Below are 14494 nucleotides of genomic sequence, written 5' to 3' on the forward strand. Positions count from 1 at the left end.
GACCTATTGATCACCAGCCGTGAAAGTTTAATGGTTTACGTAGAAACTGGTCAAATCATTGCATCTAATGACCGAAACTTAGGCTCGGAATATGCACCAACCTATCTTTAGTGCCTGAGCTGAGAGAAGCTCATTTTAGGAGTCTAGGATAAGAACTACAACTCATAAACTGGATGACAGGTTAAAGTGAAAACCTGTGGCTCAGATGTAGGAGATATTCTTAAAAAACTACTGAGATGGTTTATATTTACATTGTATTTAGAGAAAGATGTCCCCATATCAATCTTATCTAAAAAGCTGTAATAAAGAAAGAGAAAAATATTGCAAAAAAAAATTCTTATAACCAATCTAAACTGGGCCCATAGTATCTTACCGACGACTCTTTGTATATGGACGTCACAACTTGTTGAGCTGAAGACTTGGCTGGTGCCATGCAATCTCCTCTTTGTACAAGAAGGAAGACCCCTTTCTTCTTCTTCTTTTCAGATCCTCTGCCTCCGCCACTCGACCCCGTGTCGGAAATTCCTTCATTAATTCCTTCATTAATTCTTTTCAGATCGTGGTAAATGCTCTCATGTATGCCATTCCGTCCATCTTCAATGTGCTCCTGGTCTGTTTAGTCTTCTGGCTTATCTTCTCGATCATGGGCGTCCAGATGTTTGGTGGCAAATTCTACAAGTGTATTAATAACGCCACGGGAGAACTACTGCCCGTCTCGGTAGGTTCCTCGAAAGGGAAAGCCCCCTGCTCACACTAGCGGTTTCAACCGGGGCGGTTCAATTACAATGTAAATCAATGGAGACGTTTACACACAACCGTGCAGTTTTTTCCTTGACTATGCGTTACCGCCGCGGTTTCCGCGCGGTCCAAACCGCTAGTGTGAACAGGGTCAAGTGTCTCTTTACCATTCCCCCTCCAAAAGCCTAACTTCAGCTAAGTGAAATTAACAAATGTTAGCCACAGTAGAATATATTAATAGTTTTCTAGATCCTTTCACCTCTTGGCTCCTCCATCAACTAATCTAGAATACAATCTACTAACGATTTCCCTAACCTAGAAAAGTAATCACATTTTCTATTTCTACTTCATCTTGCTGTTACTTTAAGACCTATTTGATATTATACAATAAGGGAAACTCAATTCTCTATTCCCAGGAGGTCGAGAACCACAAACAGTGTGATGATAAGAATTATACCTGGACCAACAGCAAAATCAACTTTGACCATGTGGGCTACGCCTACCTTGCGCTCTTCCAAGTGGTGAGCAAATTGTGTCTTCTGTACATCACAAGCGTGTCCCAGAGCTTCTTAAGTCAAGGGGAAATGATCTCCTCTTCAGTCCTTTTGTTATACATTTGCCATATATAATTGTACATTCGTTAAGCTGAACGTATTTTTTTTCTTAGATTCCATGTTTTTTTTTTCTAGTTTGGATGTAGAAGGAAGGCAAAGATTGTTTATTCTCCCTTGTTTTTATTGAGTTGTATCTTTAATGTCTGTCCTTTAGTATTATTGTTTTATTTGCCTTTCGAATATTTTCAAAGTATGACTGGGTTGGTTTGGTCTTTGTTCTTCAAGTACTTGTGAGTCTAATATGAAGAAAGCATACCTTCTTCTTCTTCTTCTCCTTCTCCTTCTTCTTCTGTTTCTTCTTCCTCCTTTTCTTCTTCTTTTTTGCCTTCTTCTTCTTCTTCTTCTTCTTCTTCTTCTGTTTCTTCTTCTGTTTCTTCTTCTGTTTTTTTCTTCTGTTTTTTCCTCTGTTTTTTCTTCTTCTTTTTCTTCTTCTTTTTCTTCTTCTTCTTCTGTTTCTTCTTCTTCTTCTGTTTCTTCTTATTCCTTTTCTTTTGAGTTAACGGAATTTTCCTTAACTTCCAGGCCACATTTGAGGGATGGATGGAGGTAATGGAAGATGCGGTCGACTGCAGAGGAATCGACAAGCAGCCCTCACGAGAAGCCAACATCTACGCTTATATCTACTTTGTTATATTCATCGTTTGCGGTTCCTTCTTCACTCTCAACCTCTTCATTGGTGTCATCATCGACAACTTCAACATGCTGAAGAAAAAGGTAATGCGTCTTCCTTGGAGGGTCGTTTTTGTCTGTTGTGTACATGGCACTTTTGTGTATTCGGACACGATTCCTTCATCACAATTTTCCGTCGATTATTATCATTATTATTATTATTATTACTATTATTATTATCATTATTATTGTCATTATTATTAGTATTATTAATATTATTATTATTACTATTATCATTATTATTATTACTATTATTATTATTATTATTATCACTATTATTATCATCATTATCATTACTATTATTATTATTATTATTATTATCATTTCGTTTCTTTGGTTTTTAGTTCTTCGTCCTTGTGACTTTAACTGTTTAGTTTACGATGTCACAACCGTTGACTGTTCTGCAGCCAACGTGCTTCTTGTCGCTTTAGGCCAACAAGCACATTGAAACATTGCTTTGGGGACGTTCCTTTGATTATGTTTTGCTTGCATGGTGCTTTGCCCTTGGCAAAGGAATGGAAACCAGTAACTATTTGCAGACAATTGCTGGATTTAAGTTTGCTTCTATTCCTATGTATTTTGTAAGACAAACAGAACACTAATATTGGTGCCAGTTATACAACAAACTTCCCCATAAGGACAGTTAGGGCAAAGGACCATTCAGCCCTCCCTCCTGAACCGCTTTTTTTGACTTAATTACCTATCACTATTTCAGGGAGGGGGTCTTTTTCAATCTATATATATAGTATATAATATTTCCTATGAATCTGGAAGGTCCCCTTTCCATTTGATTCCTGGGTCGTGGGACATATACCCGCATCACTTGATCGTAATTGATGATATGTTTCAATGGACTTTGAGATGGGCGAACTACGCATTCTTCCAACCCATTTAGTCCCACTACACCTCCGCAGGGTGAGGAGGAAAGGAAAAGGGAGGGATGGCTTCTTATGGCACTCTGTCCGCCATTGAATTGCAAAGAAAACACTTTATAATGTTTGTTTTCTTGTTTGCATTGCACTTGCTGGCCATTTCACCCAGTCACAAGTTTTTTGCATTCGTATCTTATGTTTGACATTGTCCCAGGAACAAGCAGTTATTTTGGTTTGTCACATTCTGCATTTATTTTCCCAAGAAACAGTCATATTGAATATGTGTCATGAACATGCATGGCAGTGAAATGTTGCACAAAACAGGGTATAAGTATTGAGTATATTAAGCAATGGTTCTTGATTTAAAGTACTGTACCACGTGCACACTATAAGCAATTCAAGCAAGGGCTTTCACGAGTGTAAGCAATTAAGCAATTGAGCAAGGGCTTTCACATGGAAATTAGCATTTGATTGGGACTTAAATGCAAGGGGACAGATGTTCCAATCCAGGTTCTCGTAGCAGTAGACGGGGACCCAGCACGTAGTGTAGTCTTATCTCTGATGACCCCTGGTGGCATCATCAGCAGTTAGCCCTACATATGGTGTCGGGGGGGTCGCCTCCTCTGCTGGCATCGTAGCGCCGGCAGCCCCATGTATATGATGGGGTCTCCTTCTGTGGGCTCTGGTGTCTTTGGCATAGTCACGTGACTTCTGCTAACTCCTTAGTGCCTTCAGGTGTCACCCCCAGCATATATGTATGTATACTTATATATATATATGTGTGTGTGTGTGTGTGTATATGTACATATATATATATATATATATATATATATATATATATATATGTATATGTATGTATATATAAGCAGTGTCTATCTTCTGCCGGATCTTAGGTTGCCACATTTGCTCCAAACACCGGTGTTAATGCACTGTACACCGCTCTCTGGTGCTTGCCTTAATACTGGTCATTTTACGAAGTGGTGTTGAGACGAGTACAGCCCTTTTATCAAATGTAGAAATTTAAAAAAAAAAAAAAAATGTTGTAGTGTTAAGGAAGGTGGCACCGAACGTACGCGCATCGGTGCCACAATCCCGTTGACACCGGTGTTTACACGCTACTTGAGCTTAACACTGGTGTTTATTTTCACGTCTGGCGTGTCTAGATGGTAAGTGCCCCATTCGGGACCTTGTGCTCCTTGTGTAGCCCCCCGTGGCTTAACTAGCCTCTCTAGAGTTTTTTAGACCCCCCAACCTTGCTAGTGCATCTTGGCTATAGCATGCAGCAGGCTCTTGCAGCTTCTTCCGCCGATCAAGCTCGAACGCCCGCCCGCCCGCCCGTTCGCTATCAACACCACCACCATCACCACCAGCTTCGTCGCCAACATCATCATCATCACCACTATCTTTAACACCACCACTATCTTCCACGCCACCACGTCATTATCATCACTAATATCTTCATCACCACCATCTTCATCACCAACATTATCATCACCAAGACTATCACCACCAACATCTTCATCACCAACATCATCACTACCACTTCATCACTACCATCTTCATCACCATATCTATCACAAACATCATCACCTGTTTCATCAATATCTTCATCACCATCATCATCACCACCTTCTTCATCACCACGATTATCTTCATCACCACCGCCACTACCACCTCCGTCGACCCCATCACATCATCGACCTCCATCATCATCCTTGTAGACATCACCATCATCATCACTACCAATATGGTAAAGTATTAAGTCTGTTTATTGATCTCTTAAATACTGTATGTTTCCTCCACTATCCCCCTACCCCCATCTCCCATCTCAGCCTCCCTCCCCCGCCCCAATCTGCCCCCACTCCCCCTTTTCCCCTTATCCCCCAACTTCTAATAGCATTACCACCATCAACCATAATCTACCACCGGCTACACCCGCATTCCCATTTCTACCACCACCACTTCTGTCACCATAAATTCTAGAATTACTGCTGCTTTTATCACCGCTATCACTGTCACCCTCCACCTTCATTATTATCAACATTGTCAATATCGCCATTATTGTTACCACTACTAACGCCATTTTCACCATTCCAACATCAGTTATCATCACTTCTTCCATGATCACTGTCTGCCATCACTTTCACCAAGTCCATCATCACTACCACCCTTACTACCACCGCTTCCACTATATCACTGCTGCAATCGCCACTATTAATACCACCATGATCATCATTTCCGCCATCATCACCACCACCGCTCCAGCCACCGCCGTCACCATTATCCCTAACTATTACTATAGCCATCACCTCCATCAGAGTCACCACCAACACAACTGTCAGTCTCGCCACCACCATCACCTCCATCACCATCACCGCAGCCACTGTCACCACCACCACCGCCAGATCCGCTGCGAAGCTCCTTACTCAGCTTCGTTTGTGCACTTGGAGTATTACTGTGTTTTTTTTTTCAACTACACATTTCCTTAACATATTTATTCTCAAGCAAAGTGAAGAAATTTGTCCATTCGTGTTTTGGATGTCCCGACCCAAGTTATATAGGGCATAAGGCAAAGACATAAACTATGTATTGTCGTACATCAAACCGAGGTTAGAGCAGGACCCTTTGCCATTTTCTATGCTAAGGACCCGTCTACTGCCTTTCCACACCTCCAGTAAAAGAATGATACGTTTTAAAAGTCCTACCATGCTTCAACTAAACACATTAGTTTTTGAGTTATTCATAATGTAATATTTGATGATACTATTAAGATATAATTAGTCACCAAAAATCATATGCCTTGCTCTGATGCATGGAATTATATCCTCATTATAATTTTAATCTATCATTCCTTTCTAAATTCCATGTTTACACCTTTGAAGTTTTGGATGCATTTTCCTTGTATCTTAGTCTTCAGGCATCGTATTTTGTACAATTTTCTCACTCATGGATATGCCCTGCATTTTTAGATTTGCCATCACTGGAACTAAAACACAAAGCTTACCGATTAAAAACACTAATACTCTTTCCTCGGCTGCCCCACTTCCTTATACCAGTTCTTCATGTCAACCCCCCCCCCCCTCAACAAATTATCCCTCCCGTCTAGGCGTAGTTTTTGTCTCGTAGCTTCCTAGAGAAGAGAAGGAAAGAGAAATATATTTTACTTAGAGGGATATGATAACTATTTCATCACTAGTTTGATAGTTAAAAATCACCTTAGACATGTAGTTTGAAAGAAACCAGAATATTACCTTATTCATTCTCTCTTTCTTCATTATTTTTCCACTCAAGCCAATAGTATATTAGTTCGGTGCTTTCAGTCTTAAGTAGTTAACATAATGATGAAAATCTTCCTGAACATGATGATGATATTACAACCCTCCACATTTCTCGGTCAAAGTATAGTAGGGCCCAGCTGTAGGAGTTTTTGAAAAATACCTTTTTTTCGACTTTCTCCACCCGAATCTTTCACCCATTCCTGCTGGCCACAGTATGAGGGAGGCGTCTTGGAGATGTTCCTCACTGACTCACAGAAGAATTACTATACGGCAATGAAGAAACTTGGGCGGAAGAAACCCCAGAAGGTTATTCGGCGACCCAAGCACCACTACCATGCTCTCTTCTATGACATCGCTGTATCCAGAAGGTACGGGCTGAACTCACGTGGATTAGCGTTGAGGGCTGTGCTATCCTTGAAGACTATAACCAGATAGATTTTTTATGTGTAACTAAACCCTTGCAGTCTGTATCGAGAACCAGCCTGTATACCACCCCCATACTCACTTAGAAAAATATACCAATCCCTTGCCTCTACACTAACTATGCCATAATCGTTATAACCGTTGGGTACTTCTTGCAGATTTGAGATTTCCATTTTTGTGCTCATCTTCCTAAATATGGTAACCATGGCCATCGAACATTACCACCAGACTCGCACCATTGCCTTCACCTTGGAAGTCTTCAATGCACTGTTCACAACCATTTTCGCGCTGGGTAAGTTGAGATTATTGCCTCGTACTTAGTGCCTCCCATTGTCAGACGCCTCAGCATACTCTGATGTCTTCCAATTTTTTTTCCCTTAGTATGAGGTAAGTCCTTGTCATTTTGTCTCTTCATATATTACTCTCTCTCTCTCTCTCTCTCTCTCTTTCACTATACCTCTCTCTTTTCACTATATCTCTATCTCGCTCTCCCTTTCTCGAAGCAGATCAACATTACTATAGCCTCTGTTTCCACATTATACCTCATGCCTTTATCTTTATGCCCACATTGCCCTAGAGTCTACAGCCCCCAAGGCCTCACACACAGGTCTTGAGAATCATCTGTATCACTGTCAGACAAGGTAAGAGTTAAGGTTATCTGCAGGAAATTATGTAATACACATCCCACACAGTAAACTTAATAACATGTGTAAGTCTTCGTCGATACAAAGAGGATCACAGGAAAACGTAACGGTCGTCGAAGAGTAGTTTATGATGGTGAGCCACTAAGCGATAGTAGTGGGCAGGTACCGGTAAAGTTACCGGTAAAACCGGTAACAACCTTAACGATACTTTACCGGTAAAAATTCTGGTACCGTTAAAGTTTCGTTAACCGATAAGCTATACCATAACATGCGTCCCGCTAATGTACCGATAAACTTTTACCAAGCGAGTATGTACCGCTAAGGCCTCGGTAACGAGTAAACGATGTGGCATCATATCGCTTAGTAAGCGATATGACGCCACATCGGTTTTACTCGTTTCGACATAGATCTCCAGTGTTGCCAATATTAATCCCCTCATCAAATCAGCATTCTTTCCTAACAGAAACCCTCATCTCAAAGGCTAGGGCACAGCCATCGTTGTACACAGACCAATCAAGACGGAGAACGATGGTGACTAGCACATCGAACATTAATTAAATTTGTCACTGATGATCTATTTGGCAACAAGGCCTGACGTCACATCGCATTCTAAATTAGACATTTTTAGTCAACATTTAACACTATTAACAACTATTAACACTATTTGGTCCGACAAGGGATTAGAATGACCTTTAAAATTCTCTTCGTCTACATTTATATTGCTTGATAATCTAAAAACAGAAATAATGAAAATAAGCTAAAAGTGTAGGCAGTATCAGACAGCATAACCCATTTTCAGTTTTCGCCATCAATATACTCGTACCTGTAGAACCGTCATGAATAGACATCTGATAACATGTCTACTTGGCCGAAGTTTTGCAAAATATTTAGGTTTGTCGTGATCTCTAGTCACAAAAGTTTATAAATTTACGTCATTGCATGCGAGTGGAATATATGGGTGTGCGGATGGGTGTTAGAGTTTGGGTGGCTGAAAGAATGGGTGGGTGGATGTTGGGTGATTATCTGTGTTTTAGACATTGATCAATTTGATTTTTCCCTCTTTCTCTTGTGGGAGATATGATTACTGAGAAATTAATTGGCAAATTAATTGGCACGACTTGGAAAAAAGGCCAATGGAAATGGAATGAAATCAAAATACAAAAGATGGCTGCAAACCGTGGTACGTATTTCATGTAAGAGAAACACATTATTTCAATTATATAAATGCTGTCATAGTATGCTGTCACATCCTGGCTGTCGTTCTTTTTTTTTTCTATTTCATTATCATTCCACTGATGATCACACAAATATTCGGGCCAGATAGTATTAAGATGGTAGTAATGTGTATTGATAGAAATGTTTTATTATTCTGTTTTATTCCTTTTCTTCACTCCCGACATTGAAGGTGCAGCCTTGTTGATTGACACTTAATCCCCGGGCCGAGCCTGGTCACTGCTTGCCGCTTCCTTTCTGAGTATTGCTGTTGCAGGATTCATTTCGAAGAGATCCTGTGGCTACAAAGGAATTAATTCTATTTGTTTGTCCATGTTTATCTATTTATTCGTTTATTTGTTTTTTGTTTTATTTATTTATTCCTGTGGAAATGGACGGTCACTGATCCTTGTATCCCGTCGTACAGAGGCCATCGTTAAGATGATCGGACTTCGCCATCATTACTTCACCGTTCCTTGGAACCTCTTCGACTTCATCCTCGTCTTCGCCTCCATCATGGGGATCGTTCTCCAAGACGTGCTCACCGACTTCCCCATCAGCCCCACGCTCCTTCGGGTCGTGAGAGTCTTCAGAATAGGCAGGATACTTCGCCTCATTAAGGTACGGCGTGGGCACCAAAAGACAAAAAACCGAACGAACGAATCTGGGAATCTTTGGTCAGGGTTTCCATTGTCAGTCCAGGGATGTTTTTGCAATGGTAAGACCTTTTATCATATTGCATCGATTTGCACTGCTGGGTAAGAGAGTTGGCAAAGAGATCACAAAAGCTTGGTTAGGAATGGGATACTCTTATCCTCCTCCTGAGTATCGGAGAACACAAGTCGGTGCTCGAGTGTGTGGAAGAAATATAAGTCTAAATCATGCCCCTTCCCGTAAGTACAAAACCTTATTGTGCATCCCCATTCTTATCTTCCTGCAAATGAAGTCCAATGCTTTGTTACTATGAGAATGCTAATTCATGAAAAAAGGCCCCGAATTTCATTCACTTTCAGGTTATCATAATATGAGCACTAAAAAAAACGAGAGAAAAAAAGTATACTGTTAACGGTATGTGGTACCAGGACACCAAAATTTTCTATACGTCTCACTTTGCTGGCTTTGGTACACGGATGATCCCCACGATATTTTGAAGGCTGGCCAGCACCTTCATTCTGCCTGCAATCACATCTTTAGGACTGATCTTATTCAAGACGCAAGATTAAGTTCGTTTTGTTTTACCGAAGTCAGCCCCCATTTTAATCAAAGTTGTTGATCTCTTTTCCCCCCCTTTTTTTTTTTACATTTATTTGGAATGTGATATGGGGGCGTTCTCTTGGAAATGGTCATGCCTGCGAGTTTTCTCCAGAGGTGGGGGGAGGTGGGGGGATGACCTTACCAGACTTCGAAACTCTTCCCATTCATGAACTAGGCAATGTGTGATAATTAATGATTTGTTGCTCATTGGGGATACAAACGGAGGCCACCAGCCACCCTTTGTCAGATAGAGCGGAATAGAAAATGTGGGTGTCTGGGCAATGTCTGTATTGGCTGCTACACTGCCACAGCTTGTGTACACATGATTCATGCTAGATTGCTTTAACCTCCAAATGTTTAGACGCCAAATTACAACCCCCACTTTGTGACTCCCCCACCTCCCCTTCTCCTGTTCACCTGAATCCCACCCAAGTCCCCTGTAATCCCCAATCTCCCTGGCTCCCTTATTACTCATTCCCTTACTGTCAGTATCCACAGAATCCCCTGTAGTATCAGTAGACCACAAAACTCGTTTCCCTTATCCTAGTAGTCTCAACCTTGCTGTCCAAACCTGATCATGTGCCCACCCACCCACCCTCTACGCCCCATAGCCCTAGACCCTCCCAGTCCACCTACTCGCCCACCCACATGTTTACCTATGCCTTTTGCAGAGCGCCCCCTCATCCCCTTTTGCAGAAGAATAAAAAAAAAAAAATCTTTGTTGTCCATCCTTTCTTCAAGGTGATGGTGTCTGCCAGATGCAGTCATACGCCACCATCTCCCAATCCTTAGTCTTCTTGACCAAAAAATTATTTTGTAAATTTTATGATCATGTTTTCACATTCCTCTCACATTCTGGGTCCCTCATTCCCCATCCTCGCCCACCTCCCTTTCTACCCCTTCTCCTCCTTCTCTTCCTCCACCTATTCCTCCTCTTCCTTCTCCCTGCCCCCCAACCTTCCTTGGAAGCCTCACCGCCACCCTAGTTTTCTTTTCAATCTTCTAAATTATTCTACCTCTACCTTCTCTTATCCTCCTTCTCTCTCTCTCTCTCTCTCTCTCTCTCTCTCTCTCTCTCTCTCTCTCTCTCTCTCTCTCTCTCTCTCTCTCTCTCTCTCTCTCTCTCTCTCTCTCTCTCTCCCTATCTCTCTCTCTCACGCTCTCTCATGCTCTCTCTCTCCTTCCTCTCTCTCTCCCTCTCTATCTCTCTCTCTCTTTCTCCCCCTCTCTCTCTTTCTCCCCCCTCTCTCTCTTTCTCCCCCTCTCTCTCTCTCTCTCTCTCTCTCTCTCTCTCTCTCTCTCTCTCTCTCTCTCTCTCTCTCTCTCTCTCTCTCTCTCTCTCTCTCTCTCTCTCTCTCCTTCCTCTCTCTCTCTCTCTCTCTCCTTCCTCTCTCTCTCTCTCTCTCCTTCCTCTCTCTCTCTCTCCTTCCTCTCTCTCTCTCTCTCTCTCTCTCTCTCTCTCTCTCTCTCTCTCTCTCTCTCTCTCTCTCTCTCTCTCTCTCTCGCTCGCTCTCTCCTTCCTCTCTTCTTCTCTCGCTTTTTCTCCAACATTTCATCCAATAGCCTTATTTTTTATGCTTACTTTTGTCGTATTCCACTCCTCTTCAAGTGCCTTTTGGCGTCTTCTGCCTTCTCTCTTCCTTGTTTGTGATTTGTGTGCTTCGTGTCTTTGCCTGATGCACCTGAATACACTCACGCTTCCGTGAACAGGTATAAAAAAGTCTATGTGAACGTGCAAGCGTGCGCATACACACACACACACACACACACACACACACACACACACACACACACACACACAATCACACACTCACAATCACACACACACAATCACACATACGCACACACACACAAACAAGCAAACGACGAGGCGGCATTGAGACAACGCTCCTAGGATTTTCTTTTTTTCCACCATCGTGGAATACTTAGAGTCAAGTGTAAGTACAAGAAAGATAAGCTATTAGGTATGACCCAAGTCACAAAGAGATTTTACATTCACGAGGGCAACTAGAAGACTTGAAGGTGCAAAATATAAAACGGAAACGGGGTAACGCAAGACAAAATAAATGCTTAATGATAAGTGTTGTTGTTCACATCGCCATTCCATCTCAAGGGCGACCTCGAAGGTTAACCTTGTGTTAAAGAACAGACTTGAGTTTGTATCTAACGAGATTCAAAGCTGAGTCAAAGAAGAAATAGTAGGATTCCATCCATACGCAAGATAAGTGTTGTTGTTCACATCGCCATTCCATCTCAAGGGCGACCTCGAAGGTTAACCTTGTGTTAAAGAACAGACTTGAGTTTGTATCTAACGAGATTCAAAGCTGAGTCATAGAAGAAATAGTAGGATTCCATCCATACGCAAGATAAGTGTTGTTGCTCACATCGCCATTCCATCTCAATGGCGACCTCGAAGGTTAACCTTGTGTTAAAGAACAGACTTGAGTTTGTATCTAACGAGATTCAAAGCTGAGTCAAAGAAGAAATAGTAGGATTCCATCCATACGCAAGAGTTCAAACATTTATATGTGGATGTTAGGGAGGTATGTGTGGGTATAAGAGTTTTCAGAGCCTTATTTTCATCTCACAAATTTGTTGGGTTTTTTAGACCGATGTTGGGTCGCCTCCCCGCCCGGCCAGGATGCCCGCAGCGGGTCCCAGGAATCGAACTCACGACCACCTGTTCACGGGTTCGACACGGTATCCACAGGGCTACCGCACGGCCCGAAAATTACTGATACTGGCCACAGTTGTCAATTTACTGGTAACATGTAACTAGTCGACTTCCCCATGCTCTTTCTACCACTGAGGAAGGTATGTTGGACACTCAGATAAAGATAAGACCATCCAAAGATCAAACGATCCCCCTACGAGTCATTGGCTGTTTTGGGCCGCTAATCCACGTGTGTCCCGCACGTGACGTCTCTGCAGATCCAGGAGACGGGAGTGCTTCAGAATAAGCGATGCCCTACCGCTGTGGTTGCACTGAGGTGTCCCCTTAGGGCTGGCAATACGACTTTTTGACCCCTGATTCATCCCCGAACGGGTGGCCTCTCTTAGTTCGGAGAAGCATATTGGCTGAGCTGCTTAACTTAAATCTTCGAATCAGGCACACCCTAAGCCAAGCAGGTACCGCCTGGGCCAACACCGCACAGTCTGCAGCTGTTCCCTGTAGTGTCAAAGTAGTGGGTACAAATACTTTCCCATGACTGTGGGACTGTTGGATTATAAACCCAACACTTGTTCCTCTTTGTTGGGCACCTTGTTAGGTGTGAGAGTAAAATTTTATATATCATCCAGATATAACACCTCTGATTGGAGTGAGCATGTAACCTGCCCCTATCAGATCTACCAATCCCTCTCCACGGGTGACAGGAGTGGAGGAAACGAAGAACAAAAGACTACAACAAAAATCCTCCACAGGAGTATCATTATCACCAACGGTATCCAACTTCTTCACACAACCTCCTCACTGTAAATCCACCCGGATCTCAACACCAAAGCTTAGATGGTCTAACAGTAATAACCCAACACTCCAGCTATAAGAGAATAGTCAAAAGCACTCAAACATACCTTAATGATCTAAAAATGTGGCTGACACAATACAGAGTGTCAGCATTCTCTCTGAAGTCCTCAGTAGTTGTCCCAGATTTCCGTCAATCTACGAAACACCAAAAGGTCAGGTTAATATGTTGACCTCTCTCACAGGATAAAAATCCCAAAATACTTGATCTCACATCTGATACATAACTAAACATAGAGCAGTGAAGGGCACATATTTAGACAGCAAAAACTAATAACCGTATACAAACGATGCATAAAAACTACACTTCGCTATGCAGCCACAGGATGATGATGAGTATGTAAGAAAAGAAACCCAAAAACATTACAATAGTGGTTGTACTAAAGCAGCACTAGTAGAATATGTACACTCGGAAACCAAACTCCTTCTACAGAGTAATACATGGTAATGACATAAGAACATAAGAGTGAAGGAGACTGCAAGGGACCATAAGGCCTACATTAGACAGTTCCATGTCCATTACCATCTATACACACAAGAGCAAGAGCTCTCGAACCCACCCTTTGCATCAAATCATATTAAGCAAGCCCAGCCCATCATACACATCATACAACAAGCCCAGGTGCATTATACTCAACCATATACTAAAACCATACACATAGTATCCCACAATATATTAATACAAAAGCATATGCACACACAGACCACATTACAAGCACTCAACAGACAGACAACCAAACACTGAACTCCACGATATTCCCCAAAAAATTAACCCAGGAGAGAATACAATAGCGCGTCTACGTTCAGGTCACCACCCTGCACTAATAACAATGATAATAATAGTAATAATAATAATAATAGTGATAATAACATCACACAATCAACCTGGCGATAACCAATGATTGCTCAGGATGCAACCATCACACAGAAGATACAGAGCATTGCTTTTCTCACGTCAGCCAGCAACACAAAATCTCTTCACTGAATGACAAGGGCTGAGCTGGTGGTCGCAGGTCTCCCGCAAGAGTGAATCGGGGCAATGGAGTGATTATATATATATATATATATATATATATATATATATATATATATATATGTATATATGTATGTATGTATATGTATGTGTATACATGATATATATGTATGCATATATATATACTGTATATATATATATTATATATATATATATATGTATGTATGTATATGTATGTGTATACATGATATATATGTATGCATATATATATACTGTATATATATATATATTGTA

At 41.6% G+C, this 14494-nt stretch overlaps 1 protein-coding gene across 5 annotated transcripts in view; it reads left to right on the forward strand.

Annotated features, from left to right (window-relative positions):
* LOC143032828 (sodium channel protein 1 brain-like) overlaps positions 1-14494 on the forward strand; it is a 766195-nt gene that overhangs the window by 726860 nt on the left and 24841 nt on the right. For all 5 annotated transcript variants that reach the window (XM_076197936.1, XM_076197935.1, XM_076197938.1 and 2 more), the window contains 6 exons: positions 557-718; positions 1155-1259; positions 1875-2066; positions 6385-6539; positions 6753-6886; positions 8878-9071. In XM_076197936.1, the coding sequence (XP_076054051.1) occupies positions 557-718; positions 1155-1259; positions 1875-2066; positions 6385-6539; positions 6753-6886; positions 8878-9071 (942 nt within the window). The remainder of the gene's footprint in view (positions 1-556; positions 719-1154; positions 1260-1874; positions 2067-6384; positions 6540-6752; positions 6887-8877; positions 9072-14494) is intronic.

The sequence above is a fragment of the Oratosquilla oratoria genome, chromosome 14, assembly GCF_046742065.1.
Source record: "Oratosquilla oratoria isolate Oo_2021 chromosome 14, ASM4674206v1, whole genome shotgun sequence".
NCBI lineage: Eukaryota > Metazoa > Arthropoda > Malacostraca > Stomatopoda > Squillidae > Oratosquilla > Oratosquilla oratoria.